The sequence below is a fragment of the Xenopus tropicalis genome, chromosome 3, assembly GCF_000004195.4.
Source record: "Xenopus tropicalis strain Nigerian chromosome 3, UCB_Xtro_10.0, whole genome shotgun sequence".
Classification (NCBI taxonomy): domain Eukaryota; kingdom Metazoa; phylum Chordata; class Amphibia; order Anura; family Pipidae; genus Xenopus; species Xenopus tropicalis.
Window position 1 is genome coordinate 133,547,666 of NC_030679.2, and position 16,757 is coordinate 133,564,422.

At 39.9% G+C, this 16,757-nt stretch overlaps 1 protein-coding gene across 1 annotated transcript in view; it reads left to right on the forward strand.

Annotated features, from left to right (window-relative positions):
* The first annotated feature begins 2,574 nt into the window (after window positions 1-2,574).
* LOC101731168 overlaps window positions 2,575-16,757 on the forward strand; it is a 78,262-nt gene continuing 64,079 nt past the window's right edge. Inside the window, exons 1-2 of the mRNA XM_031898241.1 lie at window positions 2,575-2,611; window positions 2,765-2,881. Of these exons, the coding sequence (XP_031754101.1) occupies window positions 2,575-2,611; window positions 2,765-2,881 (154 nt within the window). The remainder of the gene's footprint in view (window positions 2,612-2,764; window positions 2,882-16,757) is intronic.

Genomic DNA, 16,757 nt, shown 5'->3' on the forward strand with positions numbered 1-16,757 from the left:
TCATAGTAGAGATGAAGTGAATATCATTTCTGTTAAACATATCAATATGCATTTTTAATTTTTATTGAAAAATCAACAGAAAAGTAAAGAATGTTTTTTTCTCTCCTGTTGCATTATGGTTAAACCCCGGCATCATTGGAATGGGAGGAGCCAGTGTTCACATCTCAACCAGAACTATACTTGTCTTTAGTTAAAGGGAAACTATACCCCAGAATGAATACTTAACCAACAGATAGTTTATATTATGTTAAGTGGCCTATTAAAGAATCTTACCAAACATCCTTTCCCTTGAGCCGCCATTTAGTTCCAACAATGGAACTGACTTAGCACCAATGATTCAGATCCTTCCAGGCCTAACCTTTCCCTAAGCAGAGCGCTTCTTCTCTCCCTCACACACTGCCAGAATGGCAACCTCCCCCTTTGTTTCCTGCTTCCTTTATGGCTTCACATATCTATGGAAATACTTTGCTATTCATCTTCTTTACCAGTTGCTGCCACCTACTGGCTGAACCTGCACCTTGTTAACTATTTACATGTGTAGGGAACTGGTAAATGATGCCTTTTCTAACTCTGTGGTCCCCAAGTATTTGGCCAGCTATAAATTGTCCTAAATGTAATGGGAAGTAAGTCCCTGTTCCTGGGTCATAGCAGGACATTTTGCAGTTCCACAGTTTGGCCATAAGGTGGCACTGTGGTGTAGTATAAAAGACTGAGCAGCCATGAGGCTGGAGGCCATTTTGTGAAGCTCTCTGCCTGAACAAGCAGGTGGAGAGATATTGTGGAATCTGGGAATAGGTAGGCCCAGACAGAATAGGCAGCTCCTCTAATAGGTCACACTAGGTGTGATAGACAGGCAGAGCTAGCTAGTGAGCAGCTTCTGGCTCCAACAAGGAATTGTAAAGGGATTATTATCCCGGGTAAAATACTGCCCAGTAGGGTTAACAGTGTACAGACCTAGGGTTAGACAGTGATCACCCAGGTTCCACTGAAAGCATATACCTGAAAGCTGGGAGTTAACCCATTGTGCCCTTCAGGAGAGAGTCATTGTGACCATTTGTCGTGAGTACTGTCTGTTCTGTGAGATGCTACTACCTACCTATTCTGTGCTCTAATTACTCCTAAGTGGCTGTGTAAATAAACAGTTCATTGTTTCAACGTTAAGAACCACAGGCACCCATTTATTAAGAGATACAACACATAACTACCTGGCCTCCATATCAAGCGAGTGTTCACACCTGAAAGAATAAGTCTCATCCCAGGTAAAATAAGGTGTGGTTTGTGGTAAACAAGCTAAAACTGAAATTAAAGCTCTTAATTAAACTCATCTTCAACTATTAATATAACACTTTATTTCAAATACCCAGGAACAAGGCAAAGTGATTCTGATAGTGATGTATATGAAAATTTCCCTGGCACTAAGGAACCAAGGGAGATGATGAAGATTCAACAACAATCTAAAGGAGAAAAACTCTCACCAAAAGGTAATCTGTATTCCTGTGTGTGGTTTCCCCACTATAACAACTCACTGTAGGGCCAGTGTTTGCATGGCGCTGATGTCTGTGGAGTTCTATACCTCAGCCACACGTGTCATGTTCTAATTAAGCAACATTCTGTAAAGGAGAAAGAAAGGCAGATTCACTGGGCTTATTATAATCACATACCTGAGACCCTGGGCCAGAGCTCCTGTTGGTTGAAAATGACACCAACCCTGGGTACCACTGTTTGTGTCACGTCTCCATCTTCCTCCTCTTCGGTGATCCTGTCTACAGCCCCTGGCTGGGTGTATATGCACATAGTAATGAGAAGCCGGCTATTTGCTTTTACATTCAGCTTTACAGCTTTACATAACGCACATGTGCACTAGTCCTGTTCTGTAAACAAGATCCAAGAAGAAGAGGATGATGTACGTATGTATGTATGTATAAATTTATTATATGTTAATTGCCACAAGAGGATGCAGCACTGTACAATCTTACAAAATACAAAATTACACACAGGAAGGACAAGTGATAATAAATAAATACAATAAATATATATATATATATATACATAAATGCACAGGGAATAAGTGCCATGTGGTATACGACACAGTAGGAAGAGCCCATAGAGCTTACAATCTAAGTGGTTGTGTAACATACAGGCATAAACTGGAAGGTAAGAGTGCATCAGGTATGGGCATTTGCCCTTAAGCGCAGGACTAGGCAAAATAATGTTTTAGTGCTCCAGAAGGTAACAGCTGAGTTTTTTCTTAAAGAGAGTGGGTGAGTTTTCCCTACTGAGGGATTCAGGTAGATATGTAGTGATAACTGTATTACCCCCCCAGTGCAGTTTGTTTTCAGCCTAACATTTTGGCACCCAGCAGTGATTATGCCTTTATTTCCCCTTTATGACACAAGAAGCATAGTTACAATATGTCTAACTAGTGAAATGATGGGCAGCTGTTTCTGCTGATCAGTCGGCTTTTTATTTTTCTCTGGTTGCTAAATACATATTAAACCCACCCCAACTTCAGTTCTATGGGACATAAAGGACCAAAACATTGAATTCCAGTGAGCTTTGCAGATAATCATCATTATGGCATCGCTGGAACTAGATGGCCAAAGGCCTAGATGTGAGGCTGCGCATAGTGCATTTCTGCAAAGATCTGATACTTTGGGCCAAAAACCTTTCCATTGAATATATGTTATTTAAAAGCCAAAAGCACACAATTTCTCCCCCAACAGAAGCAATAACTAATGTGTCTGTGTATCCATTTCTTTTTCAGCTCTGAAGGCAAGTGAAACATTGGGGACACAGAGGAGACTCCTGATGGTCCTGGTGACCCTGCTGGTTCTTGTCTTCATGTTCCTGATAATCCTGACCTGCCTCATGTTTATATACTGTGAGTTTCACCCACAGCAGCAATAACGTATATAATATGTAACTACCTATTCCTCAAAATCATACACTTGACTCATTTGTCAGCTGCAAAAATTTGACCCACTTAAAAATAGATTTATTTTTAATTTTAAAATATACTGTACATAATTAGTGATGAGCAAGTCTGTCCCGTCACTTTGCTGAAAAATTCCCAGAAATGCAGCTATTGAACGACTTGTTTGACACATCCACGACTTATTTGACATGACTTTGACTTTTTTGACCCAATCACAACTCATTTGATGCAACGGCAACTTTTCTGACGCAACCACAACTTATTTGACATGACTGGAACTTTTTTGACACAACTGCGACTTTCTCCTCACTCAGTGAATTTGTGTTGTGGCAAATCTTTGCAGCAGTGTCGTGAAAACTGTTGCCAAAGGTGAAATGTAGAATTTCACAGTGAACCCATGCCTGGTGAAAAAACTCACTCATCACTATAAAATAAGCTGGGGGTGCTGAAGGCCATTGCTGTTATTTCAAGGCAAAGTATCTGTCCACAAAGATAAATCAAGAGTTGGGCTGCTACTGGATAACCCAGTCTCTTTGCACAAAGTAATGACTTAGCACAGAACTAAAATACTTATACAAGCAGAGAGTAATACACTTTTTGCCCAAACTGTCCTGAAGTTCATACACATACGCGAGCTTCATAAACATGGAAGATTCTGTTCCTATCTAGCAGGGAGTTGATAGATACACCAATGTTTCCAGTTGGCCTGTGCTATTTTGGGATTTGGCCAAATCCCTTGTGAAAGATTTGTTACAAACTGAATCAGAATCATAATTTGCATGTGCAAATTGAGCTACTAAAGAGAAAAAATTTAAAGTTTGTGTTTGTGTGATAAAACGTCACATGATTTTAAGGATTTGGATTTGGTTTGCCCAGGAACATGGATTCATCTCAATATGGATCCTGCTGAAAAAGACCGAATCTTGGCCGAATCCTAAACCAAATCCTGCGCTTGGTGCATCCCTAGTATTCAGCTCACTCACCTGTTACTGATCTTCTCTTTCCAGATTCTACAGTGATCCGGCAGCTACAGCAGGAACGTGAGTATTCTCTATACACTGTCTTCATAATTATACATACATCAAAGTATAAGGACATAAGAAACAACCCCTGTAACACATGATTTCTCCACTGTTTTTCTTTCTTTAAAGTCAGACCTGCTTGTGTAAAGGCCATAGCCTTATAGACACATTATTATTATTAACATCATTTTATAATGCGTCAACATATTCTGCAGCGCTGTACAATAAGAGTGTTTATACTGTGGGGATTTTGCATTTACTGTGGGGATTTAGCTCTTTAGGGAGCAGCAGCTCCTCTCACACAGATAAGGGACAGGTACACAGGATTTCAAGCTGAATTCTGGAGTGAATTTATTTAGCAGAGCAGTTTTGGCAGAAAATAAAATTTCATACAGCTGATATCCAAATATAACAAATAAGTAGCAGTCTTGCTGAAACAGAAACTGTCCTTCTCAGGGGACACACACAGCCACACTTGGGCAGATTAAACAAAATCGGTAAATGCAGGTGACACGCAGTCTTTTTGTAGAATCCCTGTGCTTTCTCAGAAGCAGCTGCAATTCAGTCCCAAATATTTAGGGCAGCATGTAGTACTGTAGCTGGTCCTTGCTAGTGATGAGAGTAGTGATTAACAAATCTGTCCATTTTTCAGAAAATAAAGTACGTCCAATACATTTGTTGTGCGTACCAAAAAGAATTGGCGGCACATTAAATTGTTGTGGGTGGCAATTTTTTTATATGCTTGACATTTTTTTACGCGCATCATGTTCTTGATACATGTGGCAATTGTTTTGGTGGTGCGCAACAATTTTTTGTTGCATGGCAAATTTTTGAGCCCTTTCCTGAAAAATTCCACCAATGGCAAAACGTGGAAATTTGCCACAAATCCATACCTGGCAAAATGTTTCACTCATCATTCTCTTTTGGACCTGGTGATATCTAATACAGGTATAGGACCTGTTATCCAGAATGCTTGGGACCAAGGGTATTCCAGATAAGGGGTCTTTCCGTAATTTGGATCATCATACCTTAAGTCTACTAAAAAACATAATACATAAAACATTAATTAAACCCAATAGGATTATTTTGCATCCAATAAGGGGTAATTATATCTTAGTTGGGATCAAGTACAGGTACTGTTTTATTATTACAGAGAAAAGGGAATCATTTAACCATTAAATAAACCCAATAGGGCTGTTCTGCCCCAATAAGGGGTAATTATATCTTAGTTGGGATCAAGTACAGGTACTGTTTTATTATTACAGAGAAAAAGGAATCATTTAACCATGAAATAAACCCAATAGGACTGTTCTGCCCCCAATAAGGGGTAATTATATCTTAGTTGGGATCAAATACAAAGTACTGTTTTATTATTACAGAGAAAAAGGAAATCAATTTTAAAAATCTGAATAATTTAATTAAAATGGAGACTATGGGAGACAGGCTTCCCGTAATTCAGAGCTTTCTGGATATCGGGTTTCCAGATAATGGATCCCATACCTGTAATACTGAACTCATCTCTAACATTTGTGTGGGTGAGAATTTGGGGAACAGTGATGATAAGCGGCAAAACAAGCAGTACCGGGCAAAAAGAACAGCTTAACTGATTTAATCAATCCTCAGCTAAATAAATACAATAGCAGACCAAATATATAGCACTGAGAAGGTGCAAAAGGTGTAATCTTTAGGAGTTGCAGGATGATCATCAAATGTTATATTGACAATGGTGGAACTGATTTACTCCCAGACAAATAAAAACTCTATGAGCTCTATGAAAATGAAGGCTAACATTGTGCTCTATATGATATAGTATAGCTGGGATCATTTGGATCCCTTGTCATTCACCCCCTGTGCCTATAGCTCCAGGGCTTTCCTATATTGTATGGTCCCTTAAGGGACACTGAGCAGTATAAAACACTGGGTAAAAAAAGGGAAAGCAGTACAAGTAAGGGATCCATTATCCAGAAACTTGTTATCCAGAATGCTCTGAATTACGGAAAGGCCATCTCCCACATACCCCATTTTACTGAAATAACTTGGATTTTTAAAAATGATTTCCTTTTTCTTTGTAATAATAAAACAGAACCTTGTACTTGATCCCAACTAAGATATAATTAGCCCTATTGGGGGCAGAACAGCCCTGTTGGGTTTATTTAATGGTTAAATGATTCCCTTTTCTCTGTAATAATAAAACAGTACCTGTACTTGATCCCAACTAAGATATAATTACCCCTTATTGGGGGCAGAACAGCCCTATTGGGTTTATTTAATGGTTAAATGATTCCCTTTTCTCTGTAATAATAAAACAGTACCTGTACTTGATCCCAACTAAGGTATAATTACCCCTTATTGGGGGCAGAACAGCCCTATTGGGTTTATTTAATGGTTAAATGATTCCCTTTTCTCAGTAATAATAAAACAGTACCTGTGCTTGATCCCAGCTAAGATATAATTAATCCTTATCGAGGGCCTAACAATTTATATGGGATAATATTCCTCTCTGGCAACATGTAAACAAGCTGTAGCATAGAAATGTTTCACTTGGGGGGGACTATAGATTGAATTATGTGGTAAATTAACCCTGTAAGTGCCAGCAGAATTTCACATTTCATTTCCCCCAATGCCAGACGTTTTGTAAACATTCTGTGCTCTCTCATTTTAGGGGCATTTACTGGAGGGAGTTTAGTTTAGGTAGGAAATCTATATATTGTTTTTGTCAGGAGAACCTGAGCTTCCCAAATCTGGCTGAGATTTTGTATATTTCGATGTCTGGAACAAGATTTAGAGCTCTAAATACAAAAAATAATTTCTACCAGAAACATATTTTATTTTATGGACAAAGATTCAACTGATTTCAAAAGCCTCATGTCTCCCATTTTAGGGCTCTGGTACACGGGGAGATTAGTCGCCCGCGGCAAAACTCCCTGCTCGCGGGCGACTAATCTCCCCGAGTTGCCTTCCCCCTGCCATCCCACCGGCGAACATGTAAGTCGCCGGTGGGATGGCACACGCGGCGGCGCGATTTCGCGCAAATCGCCCCGCCTCAAAGCTTCCATTTTCAAGCATCATATCTCCTGCATAACATTAGATACCAAGAAAAAACATTGTAAATATGAAAGCCAAGGATCCACTGGACAGTTTGATGCCCATTGTATATAGGATTACTGATGTATCTGGCATTTAGAGACCCAAAAGGAAGTTAGTGCATACAAACTGAATATACTGCAATATAAGATACATATATGTATTATGTGCCATAAGTCCCCCTAACAGTACGGAGAAAAAAAAATCAACAAAATTGTGTAAGTGTGTGTGTGTGTACACTTGGCAAAATGGGTGTTGTGTGTGTGACAGCCCTATAAGCCCATATAGAGGTACACTTTTTTCCTGGACACAATATTGTATTCAGACTTTCTTCTTCCTTTAAGAAGTAACCCCTGTACCTCATGATTGCTTCAGTTATTTCTTTCTGTGAAGCCATGGGTGTTGGCACGTAGGGGCAAGGGAGGGCACTGGGATTTTGCATGCAATACCTCCCAGTCTGCTGTCCCAGATTGCTGTATTGAATGTCCCACATTGCCCTGCTTGTCCTCTGTTCTTCTCAGCTCCCTGCTCCTCAAGAAAAAAAATCCAAGATGGCAGTGCATTCCACTGTGGAACATATGGCCATCTTGGATTTTTTTAGAGGAGCCAGGCAGAGAAAGGCAGAGAAAGAGACAAGCAGCAAAGAAGAACCTTGGTTGGTATTCTGCCTGTGTGAGTGTAGGTGAGGGAATGTTTTCAGTCTGTCTATTTCTGCATTCATCTTTCTGGCATGTCTGGAGTGCTCATTGGCCATTTTTCAGTGATTTCACTGGCCTGTCTGGTCTTAGTGCCCATTAGCCATTTCTACAGTTATTATAATGGCAAGTGTGTGGTTAATATGCCGATTATCCATTTTCTGTAGAAATTCTGGCATATCTCATGTTAAAGGACATGTAAACCCCCCAACAAAAAAAAATCTGTGCGACTTTATGAGCTTTGCCAATAGAAACAAACTTCCCACCTAGTTGTTATATACAGGCTTAGTCTAGACAGGTAGTTTTTGCTTGATGACTTTGCTCCCCCTGAAAAATGTTCTTCAGATGCCCATTTCTGAAACCGTACCTTCCTGTTAAAAGACTTAAAGCATACAGGCAGAAGAAATCAATGTTCTTTAGGACCCAAGGGATATTAAGCAGGTTTGTTTCTAGGGCTGTTTACAAAATTATTGTAGTAATCATTTTAGTAATATATTTTTATTACTGGGGCAGGGGCAATGCAAAAGGGCAATTTCACTGAGCTCTATGTGCACTTCCTGCAGTTTTTCAGTGTTAACCCCCCATACCTGTAAAATAACCCCCACAAACTATATATTTCTGAAAAGTGCACACCATCAGCTATTCAGAGACGCCACTCTCCTCTTTCTACATGGAAAATTGCGGCCGCAGTCCCTTGCAGAAGTGGGTGCTTTGGTCAGAAATCAAGGAAAAAACAGATACAAACCTAGATTTCTCCCCAAAATCTCTATAGCAACTACCAAAAACTTACTAAACATCAATCTGCAAGTTCCCCTGAATAAAACGATACCCCATATGTATGGGTGCACATAAAGACGTGGCCACCAAATGCCCCAAAACAGGGGCAATGCATAATAATGGGGCTGCAATTTATGTGCACATCTCAAAGTTTTTCAGACAAAATTGCCCCTTAACTGTAAAAAAACCCATATAAACTATACATTGATTAAAAATAGACAACTTCAGCTATTTAGAGACACCATTCTTGGTCTGAAAAAAAATATAAAGTTAGATTTCTCCCCAAAATCTCAACGGCAACTATCAAAAAACTTGCTCAGTATCAATTAGCAAGTTACCCTGAATAAAATTACACCCCATATGTCTGGTTGCACATAAGTACATGGCCGCCAAACCTGAAAATGCACTCTATGCACCCCTTGCAGTTTTTTACTTTACCCCCCCCCAAATAAACCCCTAAATTGTACTTTACTCACCTATTTCTGTTTTGTGGAGCATCTTTGATTTGAGTTCCATCTTTCCTGTGGTGTTATGATACCAGTTTTTTGCTTCTTCCTACACTACTTTAGAAATGACAAAATCTGCACCACATTTAGAAGGATATTTGCCAAAAAATCCATAGTAATTTGGCCCATAAATGATGCAAATGTCCTTAGAAGTTGCACTAAAGGTTAGGAATTTAGGTGCCAACAATAAAGCTTGGGGCATTAGCATCAGAGATAAAATTATGTGCACCATTACGTGCCGTGCAGCAGTCACCAGTGGCACACCAGCAAAGTTTTTATATTTAGAGAGCCACTGCAACTTGTGTAACCTAACCAGAACATACAGTAGATATTCAATTTGTACTACAAGCACAAAAAACCATAATGTATCTGTCATCCTGTGCTCAAGAACCTTTGCAAAAAACTCAAGGCCTACACTTACAGTAGTTAAATGCTGCCCAGAAATGCAAAGTAATATACAAAACTATGCACAGATAACTGCGCTGACAGGCAAGCTTTTGAGGTGCCAGTAAAAGGACTTGTGGCATCAGCTTTAGAGATAAAAACATCTCATTGATTCATCACACACCACAAGTTTTATCATGCGCCCTGTCAGTCACCCAGCACCTCAGTTCGCTATACCAACAGCACAATATAAGTCCTACCCCATAACCAAAGAAACACTGCAACTAGCCTGAATAACCATAGCTCAAACACAAAAATCTGAATGCCCAAGAACAAGTCTAAACAACCACAAGCTACAAGCACACTTTGTTTTTCTGACAACCTGTGCAAAAAACAAAATCACACACCATAAATCCCTACTTTACTAAAAAAAAAACAACACTTTTGCCAATATGACACACCTTACCAAACTTTTCATCACATAAATCTATAACCTAGTTATAAGTAAAGTACGGACCTGCCAGAATAGATAAACTCAATAAATAAAAAACAGCGTTACTTTGCCAGCACAGCTAAGTTTGGAGTCCTGAAACCTTGTGCATAAAAACCTAGAACATGCCAAGTCCACTATTCTGATATGCTAAATCCTTATTCCACCAACAAACCCAGAGAACCATAACCTACCTATAAAAACACAAAATTCAAGTCCTCTCATAGTGTACCACAGTATGGTACACTTCAAAACATGGGTGGAAACACAAAGCAGGCTTGCTAGGACACTTGGGACAATAATACCGGACATCTCGCCTAACACCCTTGGAACGGCAAACCTTACATTTTCTCTGGGCATATGTTTTTTTAGGTGTTGGTGGAATTTGTGCTATAAAATGCTTACCCACCATTCGGGCAACATTGTCATTACCTGGCATGTCAGGAACCTCCTCTACATCACCAAACAACAAGGAAGGGAGCAACTGCAGCACATAATTGTAATAAGACAATCTGGGGCCTGGTACTGCCGCCTTGTAAACGACATAAGAATTATAAAGGGCCATTTGGATCATATAAATTGCTGCTTTTTTGTACCAGGCCCTGGTTTTTCGGGTGGCATTATAATAATGTTGTATTTGGTCGGATTTATCAACACCACCCATATGCTTACTATATTCTTTACTACACAGTGGCTTTGTTTTTGAGGGCCTACCGCCACTTCTGTGTTGGACAATCATGGTCTCATCGTGGATAGTAGTAAGCATAAAAACAACTTTGGTGTCTGAATATTTTATGGCCAAGAGCTCATTGCTTCTTAGAGCATGTACTTCTCCACGCTTCAGTTTCTTATCCAGCAATTCCCTGGGCAGTCCTTTGCGGTTACGGTTGACTGTGCCGCAGGCTGGGGTGTCCAAAGAATTTAGGGCTCTAAATAAAGGGATGCTTGTGTAAAAGTTATCCACGTATAAGTGGTAACCTCGGCCCAGCAGTGGAGTTATGAGCTCCCAAACAATTTTACCACTGGTAGTCAAGTCAGTGGGACAACCGGGGGGGTCCAAATTAGTGTCCTTTCCCTCATACAGCATGAAATAACTAGTGTAGCCCGTGCTGCTTTCACAGAGTTTGTAAAATTTCATCCCATAGCGAGAACGCTTACTTGGGATATATTGGCGAAATTTTAGGCGCCCTTTGAAGAGCAAAAGGGACTCATCAACACAGACATTTTGGGAGGGGGTGTAAACCTCTGCGAAGCGCTGAGACAGGCTATCTATAAGGGGCCTCAATTTATAAAGCCTGTCATAACCGGGCTCATTAGGGGCAACAGCCGTTGTGTTGTCGTTAAAGTGAAGAAACCGCAATAAAATTTGATAACGGTTTCTTGGCATAACGGCTGAAAAAAGAGGGATGGAAAGGACTGTATTGGTATCCCAGTAGGAAGCTAAAGAATTACGTTCTACGAGTCCCATTGCCAATGTAAGAGCCAGGAATCTTTTTATTTCATTTATATTTGTGGGATACCATGCCTGGGCTCTTGAAAAACCCGGTAAAGGGTTGCTGGCAAGATACTGCTCAGCATACAAATTTGTGTAACGGACCATGTCCTGTAGGATGGCCTCTGTAATATAGAGATTAAAAAAATCTATAATTTCAAAATTAGTGGTGTCCACACTGATGCCAGGGACTGCAGTGAAAGGGGGAATTTCAGGGACATAATTACAGGGAGGCCCCCACGCAGGCTCTCCAACTGCTGCATCAGTGCTACCCTCACCCTCTTCTACTTCCATGGGTACATCTTGGGCACTACCACCAGCCTCTGCCTCTTCAGCAGTAAGCGTGCCACCACTACTAACCTCTGCGCTAACCGTGTCACTATCGTCTATCTCTGATTCCTCAGTAGAGTGGTCAGATGGCACATACTCAGACCCAGAATCGCTAAATTCTTCTGAGCTGGAGTCCATGCAATACCTAGCAGCTTCCTCGGTGCTGTAAAACCGTTTGGCCATTGTGCCAGAAATATACCGACAACTGCAAATCTAGCAATCAGCAGGCAAAGTGAAAACAAGCAAGCAAAAAAAAAAAAAAAAAAAATAGCAGCAAGCAAGACAGCACTTGTAATAGGAGAAGCTAGAAAAAAAAAACCTCACTGTAACCTTTTGATAAACTCAAGCCAGCAAGGGATGACCAGGAGTTAACCTTTGGCAATAGAAACTACTAGAACAATCTGAACTTAGCACCTCTGGATCTTTCTAGAACAACTGAAACCAAATGGAATAAAACCACTAAAAGCAATCAAAGAACAATAATTACAATGAAATCGGTGGTCAGAGCCCTGGATCCACCAATGTCACTGCAAAAGCAACCTTTTAGGGGCACTAAATACACAATAAAGAACAATGCAAAGATAAAACACCATAAAATCAGTAAATTCAAATAAAACCACCCAAACCAACAAAAGAACAATAATTGCAATGAAATCGGTGGTCAGAGCCCTGGATCCACCAATGTCACTGCAAAAGCAACCTTTTAGGGGCACTAAATACACAATAAAGAACAATGCAAAGATAAAACACCATAAAATCAGTAAATTCAAATAAAACCACCCAAACCTACAAAAGAACAATAATTGCAATGAAATCGGTGGTCAGAGCCCTGGATCCACCAATGTCACTGCAAAAGCAACCTTTTAGGGGCACTAAATACACAATAAAGAACAATGCAAAGATAAAACACCATAAAATCAGTAAATTCAAATAAAACCACCCAAACCTACAAAAGAACAATAATTGCAATGAAATCGGTGGTCAGAGCCCTGGATCCACCAATGTCACTGCAAAAGCAACCTTTTAGGGGCACTAAATACACAATAAAGAACAATGCAAAGATAAAACACCATAAAATCAGTAAATTCAAATAAAACCACCCAAACCTACAAAAGAACAATAATTGCAATGAAATCGGTGGTCAGAGCCCTGGATCCACCAATGTCACTGCAAAAGCAACCTTTTAGGGGCACTAAATACACAATAAAGAACAATGCAAAGATAAAACACCATAAAATCAGTAAATTCAAATAAAACCACCCAAACCTACAAAAGAACAATAATTGCAATGAAATCGGTGGTCAGAGCCCTGGATCCACCAATGTCACTGCAAAAGCAACCTTTTAGGGGCACTAAATACACAATAAAGAACAATGCAAAGATAAAACACCATAAAATCAGTAAATTCAAATAAAACCACTCAAACCAACAGAAGAACAATTATTGCAATGAAATCAGTGGCCAGAGCCCTGGATCCACCAACGTCACTGCAAATTCAGCACCCAATAGCAATAAAAAAGTTACAGTGCAATAGAATAATTCAAAAACAGAAATCAATTATGAAAATGCAAAAAAAACACTAAAATGCAACCAAATAAATCAGATAATTATAGAGCAAGATCAGAAATAAAGTTTTAGTAAAAAAAAAGACTGCCAAAGAAAGCAAAGAAAGAAAGAAAAGAAAAGAAAGAAAGATTTTTTTTTTTTTTTTTTTTCTAAGTGTAAGTGTGTGTGTAAGTGTCTGTGTGTGCTTGGGAAAGTTGTAAATAAGTGTGTATGTGTGTAAAAGTGTAATAATGACAAAGATAGAAGAAGAAATGGAAAAAAAAAAATAAAAAAATTTTTTAGACAGTTGAGATAGAAATAAGCAAAATAAACAGTGGTTAGAGAGTTGTAGTTCAGCTCACACAATGCAGGCAGGCAATCAGGGCGACCAATCCAGCAGGAAGGCAGCAGGAAGGCAGCAGGGGGGCTCCAGCAGTCACATGTGCGCAGCAGGAGTGAAGAGGCGACGCGGGGGCGGCGATATTTAAAGGGACAGCAGTGGACACGTCATCAATGCGTGTCCACTGCTGTCATTGGCTGAGGGACCGGATCGGTGCGGCTGGGCGACCGGATCTGTAAGTATGTCCTTATTCGCTCGTTGCCTAGGGGGTTGTGAAGGCTTTACAAGCGCTGCGCTGCTTTAAAAGCGCTTGTAAACCCGACAGTGCCATTGGACGTAGATTCTACGTCCCATGGCACTTTGGTCCCTTGGTACCTGGGACGTAGAATCTACGTCCCTTGGCACTTAAAGGGTTAAAGTAACAAAGTTCTTTTCTGTGTATATGTGTGTGTTTGATATATACAATAAAACATCTGAATAACTTTATATGAGAAATGCTAATTCCTCTTTTACCTCTTGCAGATGAGGAGAAAGCCAACCTTCTAACCCAAATTACAACCATAAACCAAACACTTGGTAAGCCATTTTCACTGTGGATAGACCCCAGTTCCCAATATCCTTTCAAAAAAGCAAAGGGGTTATCATGGCCTGTGACTCTGACTTCCATATTATTATAAATTTTTCTTTGCAGATGAGGAGAAAGCCAACCTTCTAACACAAATCACAACCATAAAAGAGACACTGGGTAAGCAATTGCCTTTTCTTATCTTCTTTTAGTGTTCTGGTATTTTACTGGAGCAGTTCCATGGGCAGCCCAACAGCTCCCCTGGCCTTGCTATGCAAGGTTAGGTTAATACATAGCTGTCTGTGAAATAATACAGTGACCCCTTTCCATAAAAAAAACTCAACCTGGAACCGCAGTCTGAGGACTTTAGGGAATAATTTCTAGATATTATTTCCATATTATTATACATTTTTCTTTGCAGAGGATGAAAAAGCCAACCTTCTAACACAAATCACAACCATAAAAGAGACACTGGGTAAGCAACTGCCTTTTCTTCTCTTCTTTTAGTGTTCTGGTAATTTACTGGAGCAGTTCCATGGGCAGCCCAACAGCTCCTGGCCTTGCTATGCCTATGCAGGGTTAGGTTAATACTCAATCTAAACAACTTGATCTGAATCAGAAGTCATGAGACTTTAGGGATGCATTTTTAGATATCATATTCCATATTATTGCTTTATATTATTACGTTTTTCTTTGCAGATAAGGAGAAAGCCAACCTTCTAACCCAAATCACAGCCATAAACCAAACACTGGGTAAGCCATTTGCTTTTGTTGCTTTGCTGTTCCTGCAGTGTGTAAGGTTCAACAAGGATAAAAGGAATGCCATGGAAATGGGAAGAACACTGGAGAGTAACCACGTGGCATTTGTCTATTTATTTTGTAAGGTTCAATAGTAACAAAAGCATCAACAAATCCCCCTAGGGATAACACAAAGGCAGTTCCGGAGTCCCAAAAAAGTTTATCCACAGTCTGAAGAAATGGCTGGAGAGTAACTGAAGCAGTAAATCTGAAGTGCAGTCCTTTCCTGTATCTCTGCAGTCTGACCCCCCAAGCTCTCTGACGCTCTCTTTATTCCCCTGTTGCCCAGACTAGCAAGTCCCCATTGTTATTATACAGGTGTGTGTAGATGTATTGGAACTGGGGTAACTGGATTATCTTCCCCTGCTGGATCTGCCTATTGTTCCTATGGAAACAAGCGCTACTGTTGTCTATACAGACACACTTTGGAGAAGTCCATAATCCTTTCAACTCAGGCTTTTAGAAAGATCATTAGTAGTTTTCCCATATCCATCACATGGAAGGCTTAGTATGTGCTTCATTTCTCAACTTTTCAAATACAACAGTGCAGCTTACTCAGCATCAATCCTGCAGATCCATCCAGCCTTATCTCCTTTGTTTCCTGTCTCCTTTATTATCTCACACTGTTGTTACAATACTTTTCTAGAGGTCATTCTTAAAAGTTGCTGCCATCTACTGGTTGGATCTGCACATTGTTAACAATATACATATAATATATATATATAAATAATTGTAACCCATTCTTAGCATATTTCGCAGAAACTAGGTTACACTCTCTTCTCTTTGCAGTCACAGGCCCTGATAACCCCTTTGCTTTTTTGAAAGGATACTGGGAACTGGGATTGACAGCGCAGTGCCTCCACCTAGTGGACACTGAGGAGCACACCCCAGGGGGATTCCACTAGTGACTCAGGCCTGTCAGGCTGCTGCCTGTGTATTACATTGAGCCCCCAGGGCAGAGAATAGAAAAGGACAGACAAACACTACTTTTAATAGCACCGATATATACAATAATAATAATAATGATTTACTAACTAAATATTGTTTCAGAATCTTCATCTGCTTATATAAATACTGGGGTTATACTTCCAGTTTAAAAATACAGCAAAGTCAATGCATTTTCATTAGTGTTCAGAAGGTTTCTTTAGAAGTGCAAAAAGGCAAGAAACATGAAATACGCAACAGCTATTGTAAAGCAGGGTTATCAGAAATTGGAAATGTCAGATTATCTGGGAAAAGCAGGGTAGACACACAATTAAAAGGACAGTGTATTAAAAGAAAACAAAAACATAGTGGGCAGCAAACAAACTCCCATTGGCTGACAGACATTGTGCACAAAACATTTTGACAAGATAACAAAGTATCAGGGCCTGACGGAATACACCCATGGGCCCTTCAGAAAGCACTGGGCCAGAGTACTCTGTGAGCCCCACAAAGCATTCCTCTTCTTCCACTTCTTATGGCTTCAAAATTCTCAGGCCAACACATTACCAGTAGGGTGAGAAAGCCAGATTTTATGTTTGGCTTTTTCACAATAACATGTGAAATAATACGCTGTAATAGAATTTCAAAGCAGGGGGTTCCGGAGTAAACTGAAACTGAATGACCCAGTGCAGATTCAATTAGGGGAGGGAAATCTCTTTAAAGTTATTGCTAACATCAGGGAAAGGCTCAAAGAGACTGACTGCACTAATTATTACAGTTAAGTAAAAACATATTGGTCTTTTGATGAACAAACTATGAAGGAAACCCATTTTCTTTAGCAATTAGTTACATGCTGATACTTAATATCAT